The sequence below is a fragment of the Impatiens glandulifera genome, unplaced genomic scaffold (genome assembly GCF_907164915.1).
Source record: "Impatiens glandulifera unplaced genomic scaffold, dImpGla2.1, whole genome shotgun sequence".
Classification (NCBI taxonomy): Eukaryota; Viridiplantae; Streptophyta; class Magnoliopsida; order Ericales; family Balsaminaceae; genus Impatiens; species Impatiens glandulifera.
The window spans coordinates 6,067-20,455 of NW_025919480.1; the positions used below are offsets into that span (position 1 = coordinate 6,067).

At 32.4% G+C, this 14,389-nt stretch overlaps 1 protein-coding gene, 1 non-coding gene and 1 pseudogene across 7 annotated transcripts; 1 reads left to right on the top strand and 2 right to left on the bottom strand.

Moving 5' to 3' along the window:
* The first annotated feature begins 382 nt into the window (after positions 1 to 382).
* TRNAV-UAC lies at positions 383 to 455 on the top strand. Its single transcript has one exon. It is a non-coding gene; the product is annotated as a tRNA-Val (tRNA).
* Positions 456 to 8,443: 7,988 nt separating this feature from the next.
* On the bottom strand, positions 8,444 to 11,374 carry LOC124918055 (probable lysophospholipase BODYGUARD 4). Of its 6 annotated transcripts, none has more exons than XM_047458317.1 (5): positions 10,977 to 11,374; positions 10,882 to 10,946; positions 10,109 to 10,446; positions 9,079 to 9,278; positions 8,444 to 8,973 (listed from the first exon to the last, which is right to left on the bottom strand). In XM_047458317.1, the coding sequence occupies exons 1-5, from the start codon at positions 11,297 to 11,299 to the stop codon at positions 8,655 to 8,657; spliced, it is 1,245 nt and encodes a 414-aa protein (XP_047314273.1). In that variant the 5' UTR covers positions 11,300 to 11,374; the 3' UTR covers positions 8,444 to 8,654. The 6 variants fall into 6 exon arrangements, with proteins under 6 accessions (XP_047314273.1, XP_047314272.1, XP_047314271.1 ...); XM_047458316.1 differs by having other exon boundaries at positions 10,109 to 10,449; XM_047458315.1 differs by having other exon boundaries at positions 10,109 to 10,452; positions 10,977 to 11,373.
* A 1,197-nt stretch (positions 11,375 to 12,571) lies between these two features.
* Positions 12,572 to 13,512, bottom strand: LOC124918054 (annotated as a pseudogene).
* Positions 13,513 to 14,389: the final 877 nt, after the last annotated feature.

Genomic DNA, 14,389 nt, shown 5'->3' on the forward strand with positions numbered 1-14,389 from the left:
AAAAATAATAGATCTCCAAAATATATCAAATTCAAAATACTAGATCTAACCCAAGAAAAATAATAGATTTCTAAAATATATCAAATTCAAAATACATTTTTTCAAAAATATATCAAATTCTTGAAATCTTCATTCTACAATTCTCCCCTCAACGTCATCTACATCTGTAAAAATTCAAAAATAATTAGCTAAAAATATTTATAAATTATGATCGCAAATGATAAAATTATACCCAAATCTTTATCGCAATCTAGATCCAAATATATATTTATGTCCATGAACGATATTTCATTTGGAGGTTCACCCAGGGACGGATCCAAGGGGGTGCAAAATGGGCTTAAACACCCTTTAAATAATTAATATGATATAAATTATATCAAAAGGTGCTGTGGTGTAGTGGTTATCACGTCTGCTTTACACGCAGTAGGTCCCCAGTTCGAGCCTGGGCAGCATCAAATATTTTTTTTTTAATTTTATATGTTGGTTTTCTCAAAAACAAAAACTTTCGTGAAGACTCGATAATTACATTTTCTCTGTTTCCAAAATAAATCCACATTAGCACTAGTGAAAAAATCGAATGCTTTACACGCAGTAGGTCCCCAGTTCGAGCCTGGGCAGCATCAAATATTTTTTTTTTAATTTTATATGTTGGTTTTCTCAAAAACTTTCGTGAAGACTCGATAATTACATTTTCTCTGTTTCCAAAATAAATCCACATTAGCACTAGTAAAAAAATCGAATGCAATTTTTATCAAATCTTATATTTTAACTTCAAAGTAAACTATTTTATACTTAGAGGTAGTATTCTCCCAAATAATTTTTTTTTAATTTTATATGTTGGTTTTCTCAAAAACTTTCGTGAAGACTCGATAATTACATTTTCTCTGTTTCCAAAATAAATCCACATTAGCACTAGTGAAACAATCGAATGCAATTTTTATCAAATCTTATATTTTAACTTCAAAGTAAACTATTTTATACTTAGAGGTAGTATTCTCACAAATTGTTGAACATATAATTGAGTTATCTTTGGAGAATTATCTGAACTAGTTATTAAATTAATAGACTAATGAGATCTACAAGGTCAATATTTCTTTAAACTCTCCTTCGGCAACCCAACGCCCCGACCTGTAATCTTCCATCATCGATCTTGGAGACGACACACTGATTTGATCTCTAGTAAGTTGTAAGGTTATAAGTTTATGTTATTATTCATTCATTCTTCATATGCATAAGTTATATAGGTTTATGTTATTATTCATTCATTCTTCATATGTTCTGTATTTTATTATTTATTCCTTGATTCCATTTTGCTTCTTCAGAAGAATCAGAACATAAAAGGTTTTTTTGTTTTTGTTATGTATTTCATTATTAGATTAATGCTGGAATTAGAACTTAGGGGAATTAGAACTTAGGGGTTTCAAATGCTGTATTTACTCTTTTTTGTTTTTAAACAATCATTCGACTAAGAAATGATAAACAATAATCGAATTTGATAGATTTTATTTAATTATTGTGTTTATTTTTGTAATATAGGTAATGTAGAAGTATTTAAAACGAAGTATTGACTCTTCTAAAAGTTCTAATGAAGAAAGTAATAAGAAAAAATATTCTTGCGTTTCAAAATATAGTACTCGAGAACCAGCTTCAGACTTACATTCAAAATGTATAAAATGAATTTTCTATGATTCAAGATTTGCGAAGTCTTACTAAGAGGATGGTTGAAACTAGGAAACATCGAGTTTTTATATTGGTATATCGGTTGGTTGAGTTAGCATTTGTTTTACCTGTTACGAATGCTTCTATTGAAATGGTCTTTTTTGTGATGAAAATAATCAAGACTGATTAGCGTAATAGAATGGTGATGAGTGGATCAACGACAGTTTGGTAGTATACATCGAGAAGGAGATTTTTACCACAATTGAAAATGAACAAATTTTACAAAATTTTCAACAAATAAACACCCGAAGAACTCAATTGTCTTTATTTGTTTGTACGTCTAGTAGTAGTTGAATTGTAAAATAATAAATATTTTTTTATTATCGGCGTGATTTTGTATCTTTATTATTATCATTATTAATTATAATTTTATTTTTGATATAAGTGTTGTATAGTAAAAAAAATCATACTTGATAAATTTTGGAACACTCGTGGAAATCTGGGTCTGAATTTGCCATTGGATTCGTCTACACATTATTAAAAATTGAAAATATTAAGAAAAGAGATTAAGAACTTTATTTTTATTCAAATATATATATATATATATATATATATATATAATGATGCTTAATTTTTAAAGTTTTCAGATTGCGGGTTTGAGAGCTGTGGTTAATTTGGATATTTATGTGAGAGTAAATGGATACTTAGGTCGGATTGTGGGTTGACCCGCCCATAAACGTAAAACGGTTAAAAATAAAATGAAAAATGTTATTTGTATGTTTCGAACTTATAACTTAACAAAATAAGTACAACCCTTTAACCAACTAGGCTAACAACACATTATATTTAAAATTCAACACCAAATTTGATGAACGTGAGACATTTTAACAATAAAAGTTCAAATTTTTAACTAACTAATTTATATATATATATAATGATGCTTAATTTTTAAAGTGTCCGGATTTCCGGGTTGAGAGCTATGGTTAATTTGGATATTTATGTGAGAGTAAATGGATATTTGGGTCGGATTGTGGGTTGACCCGCCAATAAACTTAAAACGGTTAAAAATAAAATTAAAAAAGTTATTTATATGTTTCGAACTTGCAACCTAGCTAAACAAATACAAACCTTTAACCAACTAGGCTAACAACACTATATATTTAAGATTTAACACCAAATTTGATGAACGTGGGACATTTTAACAATAAAATTTCAATTTTTTAACTAATTAATCTATATATATAATGATACTTAATTTTTAAAGTGTCTGGATTGCCGGGTCGAGAGCTGTGATTAATTTGGATATTTATGTGAGAGTAAATGCATACTTGGGTCGGATTGTGGGTTGACCTGTCCATAATTTAAAACGGTTAAAAATATAATTAAAAATGCTATTTGTATGTTTCGAACTTGCAACTTAACAAAACAAATACAACATTTAACCAAGTGTGATTAAGATGTGGTTTGCCGATGGATAATAGATCGGTATCATTTGAAAGTGGTTAAAGAAATATGAATCAAATATATGATTGACCAAAGTGTGAGGTCACAATGATAATTATTAAAAAATAAGAATCAAATATTTGATTAACAAAGTGAAAGTATAAAGTCACGAGATGAGAGATTTATTCGGAAAAAATATGTGATGAAACATGTGAGAAAATAAGTTGTTTTATCGAAATGAATAAAATGTGGAATTAGAGCGTTATATTTTTTATTTTAATAGTTTTAAACATTGAATAAATATTATTATAATTTATTTAATTTATTTTGTTTTTATTCTTATCTGTGTGCATCGCACGGAAATTTTCCTAGTATTATTAACAATACATGATAACCAACTTTTTGCATACATAAGAGCCTCCACCATATCCACATTAAGCCTACTCCAATGATGATCAACAATTCTACCACTAGTACTAAACGTAGACTTTAAAGCAACTATTGACACTAGAATCGCCAACAAATCTCTTACAATTTCTCGTAACGTGGGATATTTAAACTTACCATTCCAATAAGCAAGAACATCAATATTCATGGTTGTCGGCAGAAATTTTTCCTCTAAATATATATCTAGCTCATATTTCATTTGTGTACTCATATATTCGTCGCTCTCACAAAAGCTAGTAAAGTCTGCAAGATAGATAGTACTCATTTAGTAGAGAATATTTGTGTCAATCGCGGTCTCTGGGACATTGGAATCATTTGTGTATTCCTTCAACAAATGATAAAAAAAATTGATGCACTTCATCTAATATTGTTTTTCATTCACTTGGGTAGAAATGTGTAAAATAATATTGAACCAACTTCAATTTACTCATCGGATCCAGAATACAAGCAACAACCATCAAGATATGTGTATCTAACCAATATTTGTAAAATTAATCATTAAAATTATCATATCTTGGATCTTTTCAATGGGAGACTCTATAAATGTAGCAAAAATCAGTTTCATCTCACATATTTTAGCAAAACATATATTAGACGTAGGATATTTTGTTGAAGAAAACAGCTCAGTCGCATTGAAAAATAGTTCAAGTCTTTCACATACTTCTTGGGAAAGATCTCATTCATTATCGTTTGGCTCGCGTTTGTATTGTCTACCTCGAAGAGAGAATCGACAATAAATCAACTTATATGGTAATTCAGTTCTTAGAATGAAAAAAGTTGATTTCCATCGAGTTGGAAATCAAGTGAAAATTTATTACCCATGTGAATTCCATGTGTGCTTGCATTATCTTCAAATTCCTCAATCTTTCTAAGCGAAGCCAACCAATACACGAAACTATCACGCACTTTCTCAATTGACAACTTAATCACATCTAACCCATCTTTAACAATCAAATTTAAAATATGTGCACAACAACACATATTAACATATTCACCGTTAGATAACAATTGAATTTTGTACAACCTACGCACCACATCTTGAACCATTACATCATTTGTAGAGCAATTGTCAACGGTGATGGTTGACAATTTGAAGTCCAAATTCCATTCCAACAATGAACTCGTTAACACATTGGCCAAAGTTTCACTTTTATGTGAACATGGTACATAAATAAATCTCAATAAAAAACTTTGCAACACCCATTTATCGTCGATAAAATGTGTTGTCACAATCATATACCCTTTCTATTGGTATGTGCAAGTCCACATGTCAGTGGTGATAGCGATTCTTGATTCATTTATTTCTAGTAAAAACTTCACTCTAGCTTTTTCAGTCTCATAAATCTTTAACACGTCTTTTTTGTGGTGTTTCTCGTAGAAATCGCATCGGTTTTTGACGAACATATTTAATTAAATCTTTAAAATTGATGTGTTCTACCATAAAAAGTGGTTAGTCATGAAAAAGGATTATCATTGCAACATGTCTTCGAAATTCTTCATCAGTAAATGAATCAGCCTCAACAACTTGTTTTTCCTTCAAGAAATCTACTTTTTGCACTTTCTTGCATCTTCCATGATGTTTAAATAGATGAGAAGTTCCATTGATCGAAAAACCACCCAAATATTTACCACAATAATTACATTTGGCTTTAGGAATCCCTTCAATACTCTCCTTAATGAAATACTCCCAAATCGTACTTCAATATTTTTTGGAGTAATATTTTCACTAATCTCTTCTCTTTTATTTTCAACACGATTCAAGTGTTCCTAACGGATAATCTAGGAACTCTTCCGTAGTGACTTCCCTTATAGTTTCTTCAGTTTGATTCATTTGACTTAAACAAATTAAATAACAAATACGTCAAGTGAACAATCTTGATCATATATACACTCTAACTATTCAAAAAAATAATACTAATTTAAACTAACAATTCTACAAGTACAGCAAACAAAAACAAGTTTGGATACATATTAAAATCACAAATATAAGTGATTCCATTATACTCTGTTACTATCAAACTTTTCTTCACATTTCTAGGTAGAGAGACAAGATTATTTTCAATAATAGATACTAATTTATTTTAATTAACAACAAATTATTTTTTGTATTTATTGAAATACATATTACTCTTACCATTAATGAAATAGAGCTTGTTTATTTTGTTGATTGTACATCAATATTATATCAAATAGGTATATAGAGTTCAAGAAAACTAACATCTTATATATGTATTCGGTTGATTGTCTTAATGGATTTTCAGGCTGAATTTGAGAACCTTTCTCTTGAATAACAAAACTTGGATGAATAAATAAGGTAATTTACTCATCCCAAACTAGATTTGACGAAATTAAAGTTTGCATTGTTTTGATTTGATAAAATCTTCTAGACACATGCCGGAGAGGATAATAGAACTGATTGAAAATGACAATATGAAGTAATTTTCTTTTTAGGATTATTTTAGTTATGCTTGATGCTTGATGCTTGATGCTTGATGCTTGATGCTTGATGCTTGATGCTTGATGCTTGATTCTTGATGCTTGATGCATCAAGCATCAAGCATAAAGCATCAAGCATCAAGCATCAAACATCAAACATCAAGCATCAAGCATCAAGCATCAAGAATCAAGAATCAAGAATCAAGAATCAAGAATCAAGCATCAAGCATCAAGAATCAAGCATCAATCATCAAGCATCAAACATCAAGCATCAAGCATCAAGTATTAAACATCAAGCATCAAGCATCAAACATCAAGCATCAAGCATCAAGCATCAAGCATCAAGCATCAAGCATCAAGCATCAAGCATCAAGCATCAAGCATCAAGCATCAAGCATCAAGCATCAAGCATCAAGCATCAAGCATCAAGCATCAAGCATCAAGCATCAAGCATCAAGCATCAAGCATCAAGCATCAAGCATCAAGCATCAAGCATTAAGCATCAAGCATCAAGCTTTACGCATAAATCATAAAGCATCAAGCATCAGCATCAAGAATCAAGCATCAAGTATCAAGCATAAGGCATCAATCATTAAACCCTTGAGCATTAAGCATTAAGCATTAAGCATTAAGCATTAAGCATTAAGCATTAAGCATTAAGCATTAAACATTAAGCATTAAGCATTAAGCATTAAACATTAATTATTAAACATTAAGCATAAGTGTGTTAGGCATTTTTGGATTCAATAAACCAGAAGATTGCAAGTTAATTTGTTCAAGGAGAGGTAGTTTTTGATCGATATCTTCTTTTAAGGAAGTAGACGATGAAAGTTCGTTTTGGGTGTCCTCAGTTTTCGATAGATATCTGATTTTGAAAAAGTAGACGATAGAAGTTTAACTTGGGTCTAATCGGTATTTTAGTTTCAGTCGATTGATGGACTTGAAAAATAAGACACTCGGTTTGTGGCAAACAAGGGTAAATATTATTTTGACATAATAAATAATTGTTAATTCTAGTTTCCGCATATGTCAACGGGTATGAACAAAGATTGGGAAGAGTTGTTGAATGTCTATCGTCGTTGAAATAACGTGGTTACCCAACTTTACTTAGTGTTATAAACTCTATGATTTTATCTTCTAAGGGCTATTGAGCAGAAGTGGAGGTATACTGATTTATCTTGTGAATGACTCGAGTAGTGAAGATTGATGTGTAGCTCATAACTTTTTGATGGTGCGCTATACGTCATGGTGGAGATTGTTATTCTTCTAAGGCTCTTGAGTGGAAGTAGAGGTACGAAAAGTTATCTGATAATGGCTCGAGTAAAGGTGAAGATTGAACTGTTGAACCCACTTATTTTTTTATGGCTTGACTTTTTTCATGGTAGAGATTGGTAGGTACGACTCGTGTATTTCCTAAGGGACGTGAAATTCGTCAATGTGGAGATTGTTGAATTTGTAATTTATTCATCACTTCTCAATAAGTGCGGATTCGCTCAAGGTGGAGATTGTTGGATTTTGGGCTTATATTTTATTAGAGTTTTTATAATGTAATGGAGTTTAAGCCTTTATTAGGCTCAGGAGTAGTAGTTTAGTCTTTTGACTTTTGATGTACTCCTATAAATAGAGACATTGTAATATAGAGTTACTTTAACCATTATTTCATGAAAATAAATAAAATGGACGACTCCCCGAGAATGTAGACATTATTAGCCGAACCTCGTTATATCTTGTGTTCTTTATTTTTTTACCTCTTTATCTTTATATATTCTATTATTGCATTTTTAGATTATATTTTTTTTCTCAACACAATGTTTGGCACAACATGTTATTAACGAAATTAATGTATAAAATGCAACGACTGCACATCCAACATATAAATTTGGGTTTGCATAGAATGTTATTAAAGAAATTAATGTATAAATGCAACGACTACACATCCAACCTATAAATTTGGGTTTGGGATAGTGATCTACCACTATCTCTCGACTAACCATCAATGTTCTTAATTAATCCATAAAGCTGTGCTCAACCTTCATTAAGTTAATTTTACCAAATACAAAGATAACCGAAAATGAGGTAGCTAATATTGTGAAAGTTAGATCTTTTAACTGTTTTTTGACTTGTAACCTCAATAAGAATCTTGACTTGATTGTAATTTGGAGTTCAAAGACTTCATAATAGGCCTTAGACTATCTAGTCATAATCAATTAAATCATTCTACTTACAAAATGTATAAAATACATACTACTCTTTTATAGTCAATACAAATTCAGGTTAGACTTTAATTATACACTCGCACACATCTAAATATTAAGACACTTTTAATTCACAGACACGCTCTACTTTGAGAGGATTGACTACATTGATTTAAAGATAATAATTGGTCCTTGGTTCTCATTCACAGCATTAAGTATTTAAATGTCTAATCTTATCTAATAAATATGGTTATAATAAGGTAGAAAGAAATAAATACTCTTTTTTATCATATGTCGATATTATAATTTAAATCTTAAAGTAACAAGAGTAAATAATAATAACATACATAAAAATTACAATTCAGAAATTGAGAAATAGAAACAGTTTGATCTTATTTCTTCAGGTTCATAGGCTGATGAAAGAGCTTGAGTTATGAAGATCTGATTGAACAATGGACTCAAGAGGTAAATGACTCACTCGTTGCATGACCACCATATGGTCTCTAAATATCGGGTTAAATCATTTTCTCTCCCGAAAATCACACTGTGATCGGCGTTTGGGATGATATGAAAGTCTGCATCTGGGACTTTTTTCTTCAAGTTGGCACTGCATTCAGGTGGAACCACTTTATCTCGTCCCCCTTGGATTACATTTATTTTCACTTTCGACCTCTTCAATATTTCCAAATATCCGTCCACAAACTTTGCTCCGCCACATATTACATTGTGCATCGTGTGCCAAGCTGAATGATGGGTGTGTCGGGTCATGTCCATGATCTTAAAATCAAGATTCCTGAAACACAAACAGAGGAGACAGCGAAGGTTAATTATTACCTTTTAACTCAGCTGCTACAAAACACTATTTGTCTTCATTTCTATGAATTTGTTTTGTATCTACCTTCTTCCAGTTATTAGCTTTAGAATACCCTCCCAGATCTTATGGTTCCTGCACACCACGAAATATACACATCGGCCCAAGTGCTCATACCATGACATAACCGCAGAACCAAACAACAACGGTGGCCATATTCTCCTTATAGCAAGTCTTTCAAGTGCCATTAAACTAGCTTCCTCTTCTTTATCATGAGCAAGATAAGGCTGAAAGCAAAATAGATCATTTGAAGGTCATTGAATGTGGAAAATAACACTATTTCTGGCGATAAAGCATTAATTTGATAGTCAAATAATTCACCTGCCAGAATAATAAAGTACTTGTAGTAAACAATTTCAAACCTCAAAAGATGGATGAAGAGGATACTGCTTGGAAAGATGCTAGACGAATCAAAGGTAATACTTCTTTTAGGGATTTATATGCATGATTGTAAGTGTTTCCTTAAATAGTGATAAGGCTCAGGGAATACAGAAAAGTGGGAATCTTTTGAAAAATAGAGGAAGAACAATGTTAAAAGCTAAAAGGAAGATAAAAAAAACCAAAATTAGAAACATATGGATATAGAATTGAGTGCAGTATGAATTTTCACTCAAATTTAGTAAGAGAAGAACTTAAAGGGGAATCACCAAGGTAGCTATTCTTGTCTAATAGACTAAATGTTTAAGGTTCGATTCTCACTAAAATGTCCAGATTGAAACGAGAGAATATGACTTTGGAGGGTCGTTCTAGTTCCCTCTAGAGAATAAACATTTAATTTAAAAACAAAAAATCTTTATGAAGATATTACAAAAGTTGGGAGGTGGAAGAACAAGGCAATATTTCTATGGAATAAGCTCCTGATGCCTGTATTTGTTTGGTTTGATGTTCTAAGGTTATCATGATCTCTATCATCTGAGGTTATCTCAGTTACTTACTATACTTTTTATATATTTCAAGAAGTCACTTTACAACTTTGTTATATAAAGTTTCGCATATCAAACAGGAAAAATAAAAAAGATGGGTCTAAAAGTAAATAAGAAATCACACAAAAACTCACCGGTGCAAACAAAGTAATGGATTTCACAGCATGGGGGTGTCTTGCAGCTAAGGCCAAGGCAAGTACACAGCCCATAGAGTGAGCAACTAAGTGAAATGAATTCAGCTGAGAAGGAAAAATGGTTGAATTCTCAATCATGTCCAAATGATCCTTCAGTGTGTATAAGCAGTCCCTTGGCTTTGGGCTTCTTCCAAATCCCAAAAGATCTACCGCGAAAATCCTAAACTTGCGGTTTGTGAGCAAAGATATGTTAGGGAAAATGGTTTCTGTCCAAAATGAGGAAGATGACATAAAACCATGCAAGAATATCACATTTTCTGTTTCTTCTTCCTCTGAAACTGCTTCTGAGAGATAACAATTCAATCAATTATTTACACTTCATGCAAACTAAATGCCACAATAATAGAACAACCACCTATGTTATAACGTGACAACATTCACATGGCCAATCCTACTTTTAATGCTAGTACTATGCGTATGAACTTGATTTCATTTTGATAGTGAGCAAGTTGACAAAAGAGAAAAAAAAAATAGTCATATATGACTAGGGTTTATCTAGCCCAATTACTAACTTTCCAATAAATTCCACAAAATCAGGGCTGACAAATCAAGGATACAAATTAGCAGAAATCATCAAGGGCAGCTTAATCAATTGAGATTCTAATTTAACATATTCTGCATCAGTTAAATATACAAAATGAACAGAGCATATTGCTTTAGTATTATTTCTTCTTCATCTAAGGTTTATCCCTTGATAACAGCAGTGAGAGTACCTTTCACCACAACATGAAGACGAAGCTTATCATCATTGGTCGTCCACGAAACGCACGACTCACACCCACAATCGGACCACCTCTGATTCACCCACCCACAATCTTCAGTCCGAAAATCTTCCCACTTTGTTGCGAATCTAAGCAAACCCTTTTCCCGGAAAATGTTTTTTCGGGCGAAAAGTGTTTCAGAAAGCAGACTTTCTCTTTCACATTCAACAATGGCTCCATTATGTTGTGTCCTGATCTGACAGTAACATGGAGCGGTCTTCCCTTCGAGTAGCTCGTCCACGTATCTATAGAATACACACAGGATAACCTCAATAAGATCGAGGAACAGAAAGACAAGAAAGCTCGTTGTTGTGATGAAGAATTCAGCTGCTATACTGGGCCATTTTCTCCACAGAACTTCCCAATCCATAGGAGGAAAAATGACTGGTGGAGATTGCTAGAGAGAGAGAGTATGGGCAAGACAGAGTATGGAGAATTTTGAATTGAAAAAGAACATGGAGGTTTGGAATGGTTAGCAGATTTTTTTCAAGGTTTGTCTGGTAATGGTTATTTCAAAGTTTTTTTTTTTTAATTTTGTTCATTTATAAATTTCTTTTTAAAATAATATAAAATAAAGTCAAAATATTTTAATTGTTAAAAAAATTATATAAAAATGAGATAAAGTTCAACAAAAAAAAATTAAAAAAAATATCAAGCTCAATTTTTGTGTTTCTTTAACGATTTATTTAATAAAATATTAATGCATTATATATATATATATATATATATATATATGGAAATTGGACGAAATGACCCTAAAGATGGGGCATTTGACTCCGTGGTCACCCGATATTTAAAATTGATCTGGTGACCACTTTATTTTTTTTAGACAAAATTACCCTTTTCGCGTAACATGAAGGGAATTCGCGTTTCGCGAAGTGAATTAAGTTTAATATAAATACTCAAATTTTTTCATTTTCTTCATTTCGTTTCTCTCTCTTCTCTCTATGTTCTTGTTCGTTGGCGGCGACGAAAATTTCGGCGACGGCGACTACGGCTATGCCTTGAATCTACAAAGATAAGAAAACTTTAACCCTGAATCGATGTTTATAATACAGATTTATGTTCTTATTTCCATATCTTCATTTTAAACCCTAACCCTAACTCAAATCGATTTATGTTCATGTTTCCAGTATCTCCATCTGAAAACCTAAATCAATTTATGTTCTTATTGTCTATTATCTTCATTTCAAACTATTTATGTTGTTCTTAATTAAACCCTAACTCTAAATCAATTAAATATGTTCATATTGGTTCATAATTGTTCATTTTTTTTGTTCATCTTATTGTTCTTATGTCGATGATGATATTTGCAGATCATATGGGTTCTGTTTCGCGAAGGGCTTCTCGTTACGCGAAGGGCTTCCCTTTATGCATTTATAGAGTATGTGCACACATTCCATTTTGGTGAGTTTTGTCTTAAATTTTTATCCCAAATTGTAAATAACAAAAATATGTTTATCATTGGATTTCTTTAGGTGACAAGATGAAAGTACAATATTACATTAATAATTAGAAAAACTTCATATATATCTGATTATAAAAAAAAACAGACAAAAGAAATGAAGCTTCCTTTTAATTAGAGAATATGAGGAAATACATTATTAATTGTTCAAGAATTCATATAACATTGGTATAATTTTCAAATTTTACTTTCCACGGCAAAGTATTTAGTATGACGGTCCTGAGCAATAATCTTCCCACTCTGTTTCTTTCTGAACTCAACAGTAATGACAACAATGGTCTTCCCAACCCGTAATATCTTCGCTTCTATCTCAATCTCTTCCTAAAACAAATGTGAAGCAAAGTCTTGAAAGAAAATCTTGTAATTCTATCAACAATAGACCAATTGAACAAACAAATAGAATATTATCTAGTAAAAGATTATCAAACCAGGTATTAGAAGATTGCTAACTTAGAATCAATGAAAGCAAATGACACCTCTAACCTTTTCTACTAACAAGAAAATAAGATTTGATATGAAATAGAGATTAGGGTGATCATTAGTAGTAGTACTTAGGATAATTATGTTAGTCTCCCTCCTTTCAAAATGAAATTCTACAAACAAACCCTTTAACATATAATATAGAACAACTAAATGAAAACAACTCAATTGTATTTACTATTGAGAAAACCCTATCTGCAAAATGAAATCAAAAAGGAGAAAAAGCTAACTACTCACACCAACATAAGCAAAATCCAAGTATGAAACACTGATCTCAACAGACACTCCGGTATGAGATGTACCGACGGTGCATATAACAGCTGAACCAACCACATCAACAAGAGCAGTAGTAGCTTCTCCGTGCAAGAAATTCCCAGTGTTCTTCATTAATAATAAATGAAGAATCGATCAATCTAAACGGAGATAAGGAAACACCTAATTACATATTTAAGAAGTCGTACCAACAAATGAGGGAGTACTTTCATGGAGCAGACGATTCATCCGGCCTCTACAAGATCGAGATAAAGACCTTGCATAATGAAGGGCTCGATGAATTTTGGTGGCATACCATCTAGAACGTCGGCACTTAGCCGGTTTCCGTCTTGTTGTAAGTACTTCTTCACTGAATCCAGACCCATTTCTTTCAATATCTTCGACCAAGATTGGATTCGTGAAGCCCTTCGCGAAATATGAAGCTCTTTGCGAAACGTGAAGCCCTTCGCGAAACGTGAAGCCCTTCGCGAAACGTGAAGTCTCATCGGATAAATAATAAACAACAACAGTGATTCGAAAATACAGAAACAAACAACAATAAACTTCAAGTATCATAGGATATTTACCAAGTGGAACAATGCTCGTCGTGGAGCTCATTGTGTGTATCACCGCCGCTCGTCGCTCGCTGCTGCCGCCGACGAGTTTAGAGAGAAGGAGGAGAAGAGCGGGAGGGAAGAGAGAGAAGGAGAAGAAAAGAATTGAAAATAAAGAGTCGGGGTTATATTAAATAGTAAGGGTATTCTGGACTTTTCACACTATTCCACTTCGCGAAGCACGAAGTCCCTTCGCGTTACGCAAAAAGGGTAATTTCGTCCAAAAAAATTAAAGTGGTCACCAGAGCAATATAATTTTGCCAGTGACCACCGAGGCAAATGCCCCCATCTTTAGGGTCATTTCGTCCAATTTCCCTATATATATTAGGGGAGAAATTTGACGAAATAACCCTCATAATAGGATTATTTCCAAATTTAGCATAAGCAATATAATTTTTTCAAATCTAACATTTTGCCTATGGAAAAAGACGTTTTTGCCCTCAAATAAAAAATCATACATTTTTCCCATTCACTTTCTCCCCTAATCCCTCTTTTCCCTCCCTCTCCTCTTTTCATATTTCCCCCGAAACGGCTGAAACCCGCGACTCTCCCCTGACGACGATCCAAGCCCCCGTTCCAAGCCCCCGATCCAAGCCCCGACGACGATTCGAGCCCCCGACGACGATCCAAGTCGAACGGACGAAGGTTG

Coding starts and splice junctions, on each gene's coding strand:
- LOC124918055 (XM_047458311.1), bottom strand. CDS start 11,299: ATGGATTGGGAAGTTCTGTGGAGAAAATGGCCCAGTATAGCAGCTGAA. Junction 10,453..10,881: donor TCTTCATGTTGTGGTGAAAG/GTACTCTCACTG, acceptor GTTATCTCTCAG/AAGCAGTTTCAGAGGAAGAA. Junction 8,974..9,078: donor AAGCTAATAACTGGAAGAAG/GTAGATACAAAA, acceptor TTTGTGTTTCAG/GAATCTTGATTTTAAGATCA.